Here is a 15,052-nt window from a genome sequence, read left to right as displayed (position 1 = left end):
TCTCAGTTCTGTTGAAGGCCGCAGAGCTGAGCCCAGGGGACAAGACAGCTCGCCTGCAAAGCCTGAGGTGCTGGCTGTCTGGAACCTCACAGGGGGCTTGTTGATCCCGGTGCTAGATCATTACATGCCAGCTGGCCTTCCCCAGAAGAGACCAGAAGAGAAACGTGAAATGAATTCCTAGTCCTTCACATAGGTCCAGAGACTTCCAGAAGTGTCTACAGATATCTATGAACTTGGATGGAGAGGAAAAATACATCTTTATTTTCACTTATAATATACACAGTGCATTTTGGCATCAGCATATAAGTAGTCCCTATGATTTGGTCACCAATAAAAATCAGATATTTTAATAATTCATTCGAGTCGTTGCAAGTATCTCGGAATTCTGTTTGTGTTCGAGTACACGGTGGTCGACCTGCCTTCCAGGCCCGTTACTCAAGGTATCAATAAAACAATAATTGGGAGCTGGGGTGGTGCCTCAGTGGTAGAGCACTTGCCTAGCATGTGTGAGGCCCTGGATTCGCGTCTTAGCACGAACTGCATGGATTCAGAACCTGTCTCCACCACTTTCCAGCAGTGTAGACTCAGACAAGCTGTGTAACAACCCTGGGCCTCAGTTTCCTTATGGGAAGTAATGGGAGTCTCCTGCAAGTCACAGTGACTGAGTATCGAGTACTCAGGACAGTTCAGCACGCAGTCCACAGAGGGGGACCTGAATGTGCAGTGATTCTTATTCTGAGTAGGAAGGAAAGGACCTCAAATAAACCCTCACAGGTCCACACGGACAGAGGATAGGAACAGCCGAGACGCTGCTCCTGGGGAAGGAGACGTGCGCACCACTGGCTTTTCTCCTGAGCCACTAGAAATGTCTCATGCTAAATGCAACCCGTTGGTGGCAGGTTTCTCCAGCCGGGGTCAGCTACTCACAGCCCACCCCCACCATTCCTGAAAAGAAAGTTTTATTGGTGCCTGGTCCTGCTGGTTGTCTAAGGATTAGCAAGGGGACTGTTGGGTAGCTGTGATAGAGACTCTGTGGCTCACAAAGCCAAAATGTTTACTTTTCTGGACCTTTAAAGAAGTTTTCTGCTTCTGTTCCACCTGGATTTCCATCTCGAGTGGGCACAGGTGACCCTGCCCAGGCAGCCTGCTGGAGCCCGGCCAGGTTGTTCTCACTGTTGTCTTTAACAGTAATGAGGTGGGCCTGGAGCCCGCAGGCAGGGGTCGAGGGAGCATCCCTTGCTTGGGGGCTGCTTGGCTGGCTTCCTTAGAAAATGCCGAGGGCATGGGGCTGGCCCAGCCGCCTCCTTGACACATGGCCACTCAGAAGAGGAGGGCCCAGGGGGATCATTCCTCCTCTGAGCTCCCAAGGGAGCTGCCCCTGTTCAAGGAGCAGCCAGGGTGCAGCGGCTGAAGGATGCCCTCCTCCAGCCAATACCATGGGACCTCTCCTGGCGAAGCCTGAGCAGAGTAAGAAATTGGAGATGAACTTGGACTCTGATCGCTTTTTTCTTCCAAGGGACTCAGGTTCAGCCTCTAATTCCTTGGAACTTGAATTTTCTTGCACTTTTGGTGGCAAGGAATCTTGGGACATTAATTTATCCCAAGGAATGTCATAAAGAATTCATATTCAAATGCGAATGTTCCACTGGCTTCTATTATAGGAGAGCATTTAATCTCACAAGCAAAGCTCCGATGAGCCACCCCGGAAAACAAAGCTGGATGGAAAGTGAGGTGACAGAAGCACTGGAGAATTCCTTTTCACTGAGCACTGAGTAGCCTTCATCTTGACTCACTGAGCGGGCTCCTCCCTGGCAGATGCGGGGATTCGAGAAGGCAGGGACAGCCCGGAGGTTTGGGAGGTCGAGCAGGAGCACCCCAAGTTTCAGGCCAGCCTCAGCAATTTGAGGTGGCCCTCAGCAACTTTGAGACAGGGTCTCAAAATATTTTCAAAGTTTTTCAAGAGCTGGGGAGGTAGCTCAGTGGTAAAGAACCCCTGGGTTCAACTTCCAGTACCAAAAAAAAAAAAAAGCCAGGACTAGTTGAAGACAGCTCGAGAGGAGGGAGATTTAAAAATATACCCTGCCTGACCTGCGGCTCTGGCTCACTGGGCTGGAAGCGCCTGGCACAGCTCTGTTAAGCCCCAGGCTCTCTTCCTGGCAGCCAAGGTGGAGAAGGCTGCCCTGGGTCACCCCGCCACCGTCTGGTGTCCCTCCAGGCAGCACGGCTGATGACTGACCTTGGCAGCCTGCCGGGTGCTCTGCCCCTCCCTCTTTCCGCCCTGGTCCTGCGGGAGGGGAGGTGTTCTGGTGAGCAGCAGGGCAGCTTTGTCCCTCTGGTGGGCCTGCAGCCCGGGACAGGGAGTGTGTGGGGAAGCAGGGGACAGCATGTCAGCAAGATCGGCCAGACCTGAGTATGACCCCAAATAACACTTGGGTGGAATTTTCATCCTGGTCGACCTAACTCAAGAGTCTCTTTCTCGCTTGGTTTCAAACCTCAGAAAAGAATAGAAGGATGTTAAGGATGGGGCCCCTAAGACCCTTTGTCTGCACCCCCCTGGCTGGGCTTATGCACATGCTTTGCTCCTGTCCCTGTTCTCTTCTCCAAGAAGCCTTCTCTAGAGGAAGACAAGTCGCCTGGCTGTGTGCCTTCATAAGACCCTCTCAACAACCCCCCCACCTTTTTTCGGGGGGGGGGACCAGGTATTGAATACAGGGGCACTTAACCACCGAGCCACATCCCCGGCCCCCCCTTTTTTTTTAATTTAAAGGCAGTTCTCACTGACTTGCCTAGGGGCTCGCTAAATTGCTGAGGCTGGCTTTGAACTCACGATCCTCCTGCCTCAGCCTCCGGAGCGGCTGGGATTACATATCAAAAAACTGAAATTAACAGAATTTCTCAACCTCGACACAGCTGGCATGCAGGGGCCAGATCTTTCTTTGTAGCTGAGCCATCCCGGGCACCGTGGGCTGTTTGCCAGCATCCCTGGCCTCCGTCCACTAGATGCCAGCAGACCTTCCCCTCTCCCAGTTGTGACAAAGCATCTGCAGACATTGCCCCATGTCCAGACCAGCTTCACAAGCGTGCAACCCCCGCAGTCACAGGGCCTCAGTGCAGAAGGGCCTGTGCTGGGCTGAACGCTCTGCTGAAGCTGTCGTTCTGCAGCGAGTCATTAGCTGGTGAGGGAAAGGCTGAGTAGCCTTTGAACATGGGCCCTGCAGATTATGTTGCTGGAATTAATTGTGTTCCTCCATTTTCAAGCCTTCTGTCCTCCCACAATGGGAGCTCTGGGACTACCGGACACGTCCTGCCTCTGTCACTCCTGTGTCCCCAGTGTGGCAAACAAAGGGTTCAAAAATACTTGAGGAAGCAGAGCACGTGGGAGAAGCTGGATCTGGGTCCTGTGGCCACCCTCCCTGCCCCGGGCTGAGGGGCTGGAGGGAGGAATGTCCTCAGCCCCCACCCCCACCCCGTGTCGGGGGTGAGTGGCTCTGGTCATCAGCCGCGCTGCCCCCCTCCCCAAGGCTGAGGGAACATTCTTCCAAACTCCTCATGCGTATGGAACAGCCAGGGTGGCTTTGCAGTCTCGGGCCTCTCCTTCAGCCCTCCATATGCTGTGGCAGCTGGACGGGCGGCGGTGCCCAGATGTCCTAAGATGAGGCTGGCCTGGCGGGGTGAGGGACTGCTGCATTTCTGAGCCCGGCGGCTGGACCCAGACCTTCCCCTGGCATTACTTCCGGCCAGTTCAGCTGCCCTCCCATGGGACCCTGGCAGGGGGCCAGCTGTGGCTCTCAGTGTCTGGCCAGCCTGGGACAAAAGCACTTGAAGTGGGACCCAAATTTCAGAGAGACAGGGAACTGGGGCTTCATCTTAGAAAATGAAAGTCAAACTGATAAGGATGAGCTTATTTCTTCCCCCATCAGGACCGTCGGCGCCCCTTCCCGGGGAGGGCGGCTCCTGGGCTCCCTCACATTCTGCCGCTTGGTCTGGACGGGAGCTGGTGACAGGGTGGGTCCCGTCTGTGGAACCCACCAGGCGGTGCAGCCAGGACTGGTGCGAGTCTCTCTGTGGAATCTATAGAATTCCTAATTTCAGGAGCCATGAATCGTCCCGCAGGCCGCTGTCAGCAGCCCTGAGCTTACTTCGGGCTTCGGCGCGAGGAGCGGTGTCCGCACTGCTGGGCTGGTTGGCCCCAGGAGGAGGGTCCATGATCCTCCAGAGAAGACAGGCATGGCACGTCACGGGCGGTGCTTCCCCTGGGACGTGGTTTCATCAGCAACATGAAGCACGTGGAAGGGCAAGGACACGGCTCATCGTCCAGGTGCCCAAACCAAAGCTCAAGCCGCCCGCACTGCCGCCCCTCCCGGGTCAACCAGAGCCCCCTCCGAGACTCAGCTCCCCTCAGTCTGCTTCTGTCCTCCTACCACCCCACCCCAGAAGCCCCCAAAGACGACCTGTCCAAACCTCCGGAGCTGTGGACACGGTCCCCTACCTGGCAAAGGGGACCCTGCAGGTGTGGTTAAGCATCTTGAGGTGGGAAGGGTGTCTTGGTGGCCCAGGTCGGTCATCGTAACACAGGGACCTCAGGAGAGGAGGGAGGAGGGTCAGAGAGACGATGGGGGAGGAGGGGAAAGCAGAGCCGGAGGGGCCGGCACGGAGGGAGCCTGGGTTAGGCGGTTGGTGCTGGTGACAAAGAGGCAGCCCAGAGCAAGGAATGCAGGCCACTTCCAGACGCAGGGAAAGACGGGGTTGGACCGTCCATGAGCCTCCAGAGAGAACGCAGCCTCGATGACCGTGACTTGGAGACCTCTGACTCCCGGGACTGTAAAGCTTATGGATTACAGCGAGGATGGATCAGAAGCAGCACCCAGAGGACATTTCCTCTCCCCTGTGGGCTGAAGGGCCCGCCTGGCTGGCTTGCCCCCACAGTCCTCCATAGAGAAGCCAGAGGCAGCGCTCCTTCCTTCTGCAGCCCTCCCTAGGCCTTCAGATAGGGTCTGTCTCCTGAGGCCTATGTAGGAAGCTGGGTCCCCAGGCTGGTGATGTTAGGTGGTGACAGGATCCTTGTGGGTGAGGTCATTTCTTGTCTCACCATGTGATCTCTCCTTCTCAAAAGCAATGCTGCCATTATGATGCCACCCACTGTGAACTAAGAGCTGAGGAAGCCTTTTTTTAAAAAATAAAGTACTAAGCCTAAGGTATTTTGTTATAATAAAGACTAATGCAGACTAATGCGCCTTCTCATGGTTTTCCGTTGCCTTGGACTAAGATCCAGACTCCTCATCAAGGCTCATGACGCTTTGCGTGACCTGGCCTGCCCTTCCTCTCTTTTCTCTGCTCCAGCCCAACTTGGCTCCCCTTGCACGTTCCAACTCGGGATGTTCTCTCCAGCCTCAGGGCCTTGGCACTTGCTGTCCCCACTGCCTAGGATGCTCTTTTCCCAACTCATCTCATGGCTCTCTTCCTCAGAGATCCTGTGGCTACCACCCCAGCCATAATTCCTTTTTGAACATTGGGTATAGAACACGTTCTCATTGCTACTCGTGCAGGAGCTACAGTCTACACTCAACAAAAGTCAGGACTTTAGCAATCATGGGCTCCTCCCCCCGTGGTCCTCTTCCCTGTCCCGTCCCTCCTCTCTTCCAAGAGAACTGTGTTCTGGGTGCTCTACTCAACCCTCCCTTACTTTCCTTTTATGTAGTTTTATCACACATGTGGGCGTAAGTTCTGTGACCAAAACTTCAAAATGGTCTCGCACCTGGGAAGGTATGAATCGCTGCAGTCATTCATCACCCCTGTGTATCTGGCTTTCAGAAATTCAACCAGCCCCCATAACGTGCTTGCTTTTAAACCTAGAAACTCAAGTGTGACACCACACCTCAAATACTCGTCTGTGTGTGTGCACGTGATCATGAGTACACAGAAAACCTCAAAACACTCATCGGGAATTCACAATGTGTGCCAGAAACATCCTCAGCTAGTTAACGACTCAGTTATTCTGTACCTGACTCCTCCATGTATTCAAAAGAGACCAAAAACCCTGCACTGAAGTGGTTGAGACCTCATTAGGAGACCATGGGAAATGCACAGGCGGACACTAGCCTTGTTCCGGGGTAGCTGATTGGCTCACAATGTCCCACCATGCTCCAAAAGGTGTGTGTGGGGGGTCTGAGGATGATTAGGTGCATAAAATATTTGGGAACAGCCGGGAAAAGGACCCAGAACACAAAGGAATGTCTCCTAAAATGCTCTGGAGGGACAAGAGAGCCTGCACTCCAGGATCCACTTTGAGGAGAGACCCCCTGCCGGCTCGGTTATTTCAGGGGAATCTATTGTCGGCAAGGACACGTCAGGGGACCTGTGAACAGGAGACAGCTCCTGGCATCTCACTCAGTTTTCAAAAGATTAAATGAAGTCACCTAGGTGGGGAAGGACTTCATGAGTGCCATGAAGCCAAAAGTGAGCTGTGAACACCTGGAAGGCAGCCAGCCCCCAATGTCACGTTTGCTCGGAACCCAATCAGCACTCAGCACGTAGCAGTCTTTCAATAAATGTCTAAAGAATGACGCGCCCCTGCCTAAGTGGTCTTAGTCATATGTAATATATATTCATACACATGTCCATATATACTAACATACGACAGTGGATCATACACATATGTACATATTATATATATATATATATATATATATATATATATATATATATATATATATATATATATATACACACACATGATCAAGGACATACAACTTGGTAGAAATACTACCAAGAATAAGTAGTATTTTTTAATGAAAAGGCTTTAAATGTGTGAAAAGCTGCTTAAGCTTGATCACAATAAACACACAAATTAACCATGAAAAACGTTTTTAACCATCAGATTGGCAACGCCTAAAAGTCTGAACGACTGTGTAGGCGAGGAGCAGGAAGCAGCCCTGTCTGGTGTTGTAGACATTAATACTGTCTCTTCAGAAGGGGGTTTTGCACTGCCAAAATCAATTCAAAATCAGAACCAGGCGTGCTCTCACAGAGTAAGCGCTTTATCGCTTGTTAAATGCATTTGTACACAGACATAAAAATGAAGATATATAATTTAACTTAATTTAGTTGATATTGGGGATTGGACACAGAGGTGCTCTACTTTTGAGCTACACGGCCCGTCCTTTTTGTATTTTTTTATTTCATTGAGACAGGGTCTCACTAATTTGCTGAAGCTGATCTCAAACTTGCAATCCTCCTGCCTCAGTCTCCCGAATCACTTAGATTAGAGGCTTGTGCCCACTGCACCCAGCAACTTGAAGATATTATTTCAGGGCTCAGGTTGTGGCTCAGTGGTTGAGCACTTGCCTCACAGGCATGAGGCACTGGGTTTGATGCTCAGCACCACATAAAAAAACTAATAAATAAAATATATTGTGTCCATCTACTTTTTAAAAAGATATTATTTAAATGTTATAAGAAAAAAATGTTCAACATCTCTAGCAACTAGAGAAATGCAAATAAAAATCACATTGAAATTTCTTCTCTAGTCATAATGGCAATTATCAATATAAACAATAAAAAGTATTTGGTGAGGATGTGGGGGAAAGGGTACACTCATACATTGTTGATGGGACTGCAAACTGGTGCAACCACTCTGGAAGGCAGTATGGAGATTCCTCAGAAAACTAGGAATGGAACCACCTTATGACCCAGCTATTCCACTCCTTGCTATCTATCCCTAAGATCTAAAATTAGCAGACTGTAGGAATGCAGCCACATCAATATTTATATCAGCACAATTCACAATAACCAGACTATGGAACCTACCTAGGTGCCCTTCAACAGATGGATAAAGAAAAATGTGATACATATACACAATGGAGTATTGCTCTATGAAAAAGAATGAAATTATGTCGTTTCATCAAATGGTAAATGGAAGGAACTGGAGACTAGACTACTAAGTAAAATAAGTCAGATTCAGAAAGTCAAGGGTTGAATGTTTTCTCTGATATGCAGAAGCTAATCTAAAGTTGGAGGGAAGAGAGAAAATAAAAGGGGAGGCAATGTCATAAGAGAAAGATCAGGGGAATAGAAAAAGGGGATTGATGGGGAAAGAAGAGGGACGGGATAAGGGGAAACATGGAATGAGTCTGACCTAACTTTCCCATGTACATATATGAATATACGACAGTGAATCCCACCATTTTTTAAATCCACAGACACCAATTCTTAAAAAAAAAAAAAAAAAAAAAAAAGGTAAGTAAATAGATCAGCAGAGGAAAGGAAACAGGGAACGAGGAGGGGATGGATGGGTAAATACTGGGAACTTAATTGGAGCAAACTATACTGCATGCATTTATGATTATGTCAAAATAAATCCTAATGTATAACTTATGAACCAATTTTTAAAAATTTTTTAAAAAATGTTATTTGAAGCATTGTTACTAATAGCAGAAATACTAAGAATTCAAAGTGTCCATTAATGAGGATCTGATTAAATAAATTGTAGAGCATGTATTCATGGCATTAAAAAGGAAGTTGGGGGCTGGGGATGTGGCTCAGGTGGTGGCGCGCTCGCCTGGCATGCGTGCGGCCCGGGTTCAATCCTCAGCACCACATACCAACAAAGATGTTGTGTCCGCCGAGAACTAAAAAATAAATATTAAAATTTTCTCTCTCTCTAAAAAGTAAATGAATAAAATATTTTAAAAAAAAGGAGGTTGGTCTACAGGAACTGAGAACAATTGGAACCAAACAGTGAGCCTCGGGAACAATGTGAACAGAACGTTGCTATTTGCATTTTAAATAGAACATGTAGGACAGGCAGCAATCTGGGAAAGCTGAGGCAGGAAGATCATAAGTTCTAGGCCAGCCTGAGCAAATTAGTTAGAGCTTGTCTCAAAAAATAAAGATGGGGGCGCTGGGTAGTGGCTCAATGGTTAGAGTGCTTGTCTAGCACGTGTGAGGCCCTGGGTTCGATCCTCAGCACCACATAAAAATAAATAAAATAAAGATATTGGTCCAACTACAACTAAAATATATATGTAAAGATGGGGAATGTAGCAGTAGGCCCTGGATCCATTCCAGCAATGCAAAAATAAACATTAAAAAATGGTGTATGTCACTGGACTTGGGCATAAAAGCCTGTACATCCAACTACTCAGAGCTTGAAGCTGGGGACCACCTGAGTCAGGAATCACTGCCATCTAGGCAATATAGCATGACCCTGTCTCAAGAACATAAAAAGGCATATGTGCAAATATGCTTGTATAAGAACATATTAAGACTGATTACAGGGGCCAGTGTGAGCGCCCTACAGCGCCTGGTGGAGCAGCTCAAGCTGGAGGCCAGCGTGGAGAGGATCAAGGTCTCTCAGGCTGCGGCAGAGCTTCAGCAGTACTGCATGCAGAATGCCTGTACGGATGCTCGGCTGGTTGGAGTTCCAGCCAGAAGCAACCCCTTCCGAGAGCCCAGATCCTGCATTTTACTCTGAAGACTTGGAAGAAGTTTGTTGAGAAATGCCGTCGAGCACAAAGTAATGAATGACTGACTCCAAGTCTCAAGAAAATACTTTTCTTTAGCCAAATGGCTGAGATATTTCAGACCTTTCCAGTGTCCTGATCTTACAGCCAAAATTCTACAGAAATTAATGATTTTCTACTCAAATAAGGAAACTGAGTGAAGAAATAGAATTGTTTTAAGTAATAATGGCTTGGTTCTTCTGAAGAAGTGCTTTGTATTAAGATAAAAACCTTACCACTAAATATACCAAAATACACCTCTTTAATAAGTGAGTTACTGGTGTTGCTATACCTAGAATATCATGTATGTTTTATTAACTGGATGTTTACATTTTAGGAAGGAAAACACTTTTGTTTATTAAAAAAAATGGAGTATTTGTAATTTGTTGTTCCTAAGATTTTTATACTATAATAAAGTTTGTTCTATCATAAATTTACAATTACTAAATGAAGACAAGAAAGTATAAAATTGTGGGGGAAGAATAGACTTTACTAATCAAATGATGCCTTGATTTTTTCTAAATAAGATTGTTTTATTTAACACAAGAGGTGTTGTTTAGAAAGATTCATGTTATGATATATATTAGGTTGTCCCATTTTATGTATGAAGCAGATTTGATCTCTTTTTAAGTTCCTTTACTTTATAGTTGTGGTTGCACTTTTTAAAAGATACATTATTTCATGCCTTTAAAAAAATGTTTAAAGTAGGACCTACATACAGAACATTGCAAATGATTGAAAACAAAGTAATGTGAAAATATTATGACCTAAAAGAATTCTTCATGTCACAAGGGTTTGACTTTGATGATGTGCCTTTGATTTAATTTGGGATACTTTTAGAAGGATACTTAGTGTTGTAATAATCTTTGAAGATCTTGGAAATAAATTCTGTTTAATTCATCATTTTCTATGACAGAACAAAAAAAAAAAAGACTGATTACAGGGATTGTCTGAAGAAGGACCTTGAAAGACTAAGGGTTATGAGAAAGAAGACTTCCACATTTTGTATATATTATTTTTCATTTTAAAACTTCTTATTTTGAAATAACTTTGAGTTTCCAAGATAAAGTTTCCATATACCCTCGACCCAGTTTAACATCTTGTAAATCCCTGATAACGTCTGTAAGAACCAAGAAATGAACACGGGTGCAATATTATAAATGAAATACAGACTTGATTCAGTTGAGGACTGTTCCTATGGATCTTGTGCCCCAGGATATAGCCTGGATGTCTCAGAGCACTTAGTGAACCTACTTTCCAACTGCTTAAATTTTATCCTGAGCATGAAAATCTAATCATTTTTCCTGAGCATGAGTTACTTTTAAAAGCCTAAACATTTTTTAAAAACTAAATGTGCATGGGTGCAGTGGAGGATCCCTGTGAGCCCAGCAGCTCAGGAGGCTGAGGCAGAAGGATCATAAGTTATTTTGACATAGAGTCTAAGTTGCTGAGGATCTTGCTGTTGAGGCTGACCTTGAACTTGTGATCCTCCTGCCTCAACCCCCCAAGTCAATGGAATTATAGATGTGTGTCATTGCACCTGGCTCGTATCTCCTAGTTTTTAAAGGCCAAAAACACAGCCATAGGCTGGAAGAAACACTTAGGCTTAAATAGAAAAACAAACAAACACAAGGCAAAATGAAACCACCACAAACTGATTTAGGTCTTTTTTATTTGGGTGGCCCTGGAGGGTCAGGGGGAGGTCTAAAGCTGCTTCAACAATTTAACACGTGCATCTTGTGTTTTCCATTTTTAATTAATCTATATATTTTTTTGCCTTTCGTAGTATTTTGATGAATTGGTGATTACATGTAATTTCTTGGAGTGTACCTTCATGATAATCAGAATGAAGATGGGAGTGGGTAAAAGAAACAAGCTTACAAATGGTTACTTTTGGAAATTTGTACCTGTAGTGTTTCAGGCTGAATTAAACCCATAAATTAACCCTTAACAACATCGGGGGTAGGAGGGAGTGGATTAAGTTAAAAAAAAATACTAAAAGATGACTCATGGACCGGAATTGTGGCTCAGTGGTAGATCGCTTGCCTAGCATGCATGAGGCACCAGGTTCGATCCCTGGAACCACATAAAAATAAAGAAATAAAATGAAAATATTGTAAGTATCGTGTCCATCTACAACTAAATATATATATATATATATTCATATATATATATTCATGATTATCTTTAAAAATAATTTTATCCTTTTAAACATTTATTTCTAACTTAACAAAATGTTGTCAAAGTATCCATATTATATGAACATTATGATCATACAAATGGGTCTTTGTTTTGTACCGTGAGCTGAACCCAGGGGTGTCTTACCACTGAGCCACATTTCCAACCCTTTCTTAAATATTGAGACAGGCTCTCACTAAGTTGCTTAGGGCATCATTGTTGCTGAGGCTGAACCTGAACTTGTGATCCTCCTGCCTCAGCCTCCCGAGTGGCAGGGATTATAGGTGCGCCACTGCACCCTGCTTGTCACAGTCTTCACAGATCTGGAGCTCTGCCTCCCCACTGTAGACATCGGGGCTCAAATCAGCTGGGATTAGGAATGTGACTTGGCTCTGCTGACCGGGTGATTCAGAAAAGAAAAACACGGAGCAACTCTCATTGAAAAGGTCTGAGAGAGGAGGGGCTGGTTCAAGGAAGATTAACGATGGCCTGGACGCAATTTCCTCTAGTGCTCCATGGGGCAGTGCAGTTTGTTCTTCTGGGCCCAGTTCTACACATGGTTTTGATCATCATTCCTGGAAGTACAGCCTCAAGTCTGTCCCCAAAAGTCTCAAAAGCATCTCCCAACACCTTAAAAACCCTTTCCCCACTTAATTAGCTTAACAGTCAGCTTCTGTTGCCTGGGCCCACTGACAATCAGGTTTGCAGGAACAGCCACAACGGCCCAAGTTAGGACAGGAGTCTGTTTCCAGATCTGCATGAGTTGGCTTCCCCTGAACAACAGGTAAGAGGTAAAAGCTGGCCACCTTTGTGTTCCACTCCAGGTCTCAGTGAGGTCTCCAGAGAAGCAGTCAAAAGTGACCTGTTTCAATCTCTTGACAAAGACTACACCTGTTCAAAGAATGAGTTCAAAGAATGTTCCACAGTTAAAGTGATGACTATTCTAATTCTGAATGTGATTCTTAAACAATATCACCCTTTCATAATAACAAGACTTTGTACCAGAGGTTGCAAATTGGTGTATAAACCTGGCCTGTGTTAGGTGTGTTAAGACTTTTGTCCTGCAACAATGTTTTTAAACTTTTTTTTTAAGTGTATTTATTGCCAGAGATACAGAGAGTTCACATTACATCTGTGATTTCTTCTCTTAAAACAGAAAAAAAAAAAAAAAATCTGATGATTATGGCCTGCCTTCAACAAGCAGATGGAGGGTCAAAGCCCCCCTTTGACAAGCCATGTGTTCTTCAGCTGGCCACTGATATACAAGAGTATACCAAATTTTTACTTTTAATTTTGTTGTATACATTGTAAGCTGGGTATATGATCTGCCATTTCATTTAAAAATTTTTAATAAGTAAACAAACATAAAACACCTACATTGTACACTGTTACAAAATACTAGAATAGAGTAAATCTAAACAGAAAAGGCAGATTAGAGGAGGGGTGAAAAGAGGGCCTGGACTAGAAGATTTCAAAGCAAACCAAACAATAATATAGTTTTATCAAACATTTATTTCTGTAGGATATATTCTATTATTTGAAGTAGAAATAAGACCCAAATAAGAAATAAGACTTATTAACAATAAACTGACACCAAATATATCATCTGTGATCAACTTAGTAAGACTAAGTATATATTTTAATTCTAGACGTGATTTGGAGTTTTGATTTAAAGAGGTGGAAAAGTGCAATTGAGGCAAAAGTAAAACACAAAATCCTATCACATTATATCTGATGTTCAAGATACCCTCTAAATGCTGAAAACTCAAGAAAGTTCTCAGAGAAGGTATTATAATCCATTAATATTACATTACAACCAAAAAGCTCCTTATAAAAAGGAGGTCGTGTAGTCAGATAAAGAATACTGGATTCTTCTCCATATTATGGGAAGGATGTAAATAAATATATCTTTGAGGTATGACAACAGTCACTTCAGTACTGTGGAAATGACCCATCGATTTTGGCAGCCCAGGCCATGAGTCCCCCCACAACATCCTGAACCATTAAAGAGTCTAACTCCTGGGCTGCTGTTAAGGACTGCAGGATCCTCACGGCTTTCTGGGAGTCATTTCCTAGTTTGCAAATCACATAAATGGAGAGTGCAGCCCCTTCCTGAATACGCTGCTTCCCTTCCTGGATTGCTTCTCCCAGGAGTTTCAGGCTTTCCGCATCCCTCCGTTCTAAATGTTTCAAAGGGATGTGAAGGGCATGAGGCAAACGACAGATGTCCACCTCCACTTTAGGCCTGACATCCAGCAATAGATGGGGTGCCCCAGAATCCAGAAGTCGCTTATAGTCAGTGACAGAAACACGCTCCTCTGGGCTCAGAACCCGCAGGGAACGGCACTTATCGGTAGCTGAAGAGCCACAGAAGGCCTCATAGTCCTGCAGGTCGGTAACAGTGGGGCGCTCCCCGCAAGCTGCACAGTCGGGCCTGCGCCTCCGCAGCCGAATACAGCGAAAATGCCCTCCGAGAGCGTCAAAGAGCAACAGACTGCCACTGTAAGAGGGACCCAGGCCTGCAGCGATCTTCAGCACCTCCAGCGCCTGCAGGCAGCCCAGGACCCCAGTTACCACACCGAGCACCCCACCATCTGCACAGTTGGTCACCGTCTCTGCTGGGGGTGGCTGGGGGAACACGCAGCGATAGCAAGGCCCACCGTCATAGTGGTAAACTGTGATTTGACCTTCGAAGCGCAGGGCGCTGGCCGACACAAGAGGACGGCCGGCCAGCACGCAGGCGTCATTAACCAGATAACGAGTGGGCACGTTGTCGGAGCAGTCGGCCACCACGTCGTACCGGCGGACTAGGTCCAGCGCCGTGGCTGGGGTAAGCGCTTGAGCATAGGGCACGCACTCCACCGCCGAATTGAGGCGGCGCAGCGAGGCGGCGGCAGAAAAGGCTTTGGCCTGTCCGGCCAGTGCCTCGCCATGCAGCACTTGGCGGGGTAGGTTGCTCATCTCTACCACGTCGTAGTCCACCAGGCCAAGGCGGCCCACGCCGGCTGCAGCCAGGTACTGCGCCAGCGGGCAGCCGAGTCCACCGCAGCCCACGATGAGCACCGACGCGGCAGCCAGGCGCAGCTGTCCGTGCACGCCCAGCTCAGGCAGTACTAGCTGCCGGCTATAGCGCAGAATCTCTTCTCGAGACAGGGCGGCCTTGGGCGGCAGCGGCGACACCGGAACCAGCCGTTCTGGCTCAGGTTCTTGTTCTGCCAAAAGAGCTGCAGCCAGCCGCTGCTTCAGAGAACTCAGCTCCTCCTCACGCCGGGCAACTTCAGCCTGTAAGGCGAGCACCTGCTCCCGAGCAGCCATGGCGACCCCCTCCGGATATGGTCCTAAGAAGAACTTCCGTATCCGGCTTACTGTCTTCT

General features: G+C 46.7%; 3 protein-coding genes across 3 annotated transcripts in view; 1 reads left to right on the top strand and 2 right to left on the bottom strand.

Annotated features, from left to right (window-relative positions):
* BCAS4 (breast carcinoma amplified sequence 4) overlaps window positions 1-15,052 on the bottom strand; it is a 271,892-nt gene that overhangs the window by 146,842 nt on the left and 109,998 nt on the right. The window lies entirely within an intron of this gene.
* Window positions 9,200-9,472, top strand: LOC308647413 (guanine nucleotide-binding protein G(I)/G(S)/G(O) subunit gamma-10-like; the record flags this gene model as incomplete). The annotated part of the gene is made up of 1 exon (XM_081291449.1): window positions 9,200-9,472. The coding sequence occupies one exon, from the start codon at window positions 9,200-9,202 to the stop codon at window positions 9,470-9,472; it is 273 nt and encodes a 90-aa protein (XP_081147575.1).
* Window positions 13,281-15,003, bottom strand: MOCS3 (molybdenum cofactor synthesis 3). The gene has a single exon (XM_081293572.1). The coding sequence runs from the start codon at window positions 14,991-14,993 to the stop codon at window positions 13,611-13,613; it is 1,383 nt and encodes a 460-aa protein (XP_081149698.1). The 5' UTR covers window positions 14,994-15,003; the 3' UTR covers window positions 13,281-13,610.

This window comes from Spermophilus citellus (genome assembly GCF_964194105.1).
Source record: "Spermophilus citellus genome assembly, chromosome: 4".
Classification (NCBI taxonomy): domain Eukaryota; kingdom Metazoa; phylum Chordata; class Mammalia; order Rodentia; family Sciuridae; genus Spermophilus; species Spermophilus citellus.
Note: the sequence above shows the minus strand (reverse complement) of the source record. Positions and strands in the feature narration are given on the sequence as shown.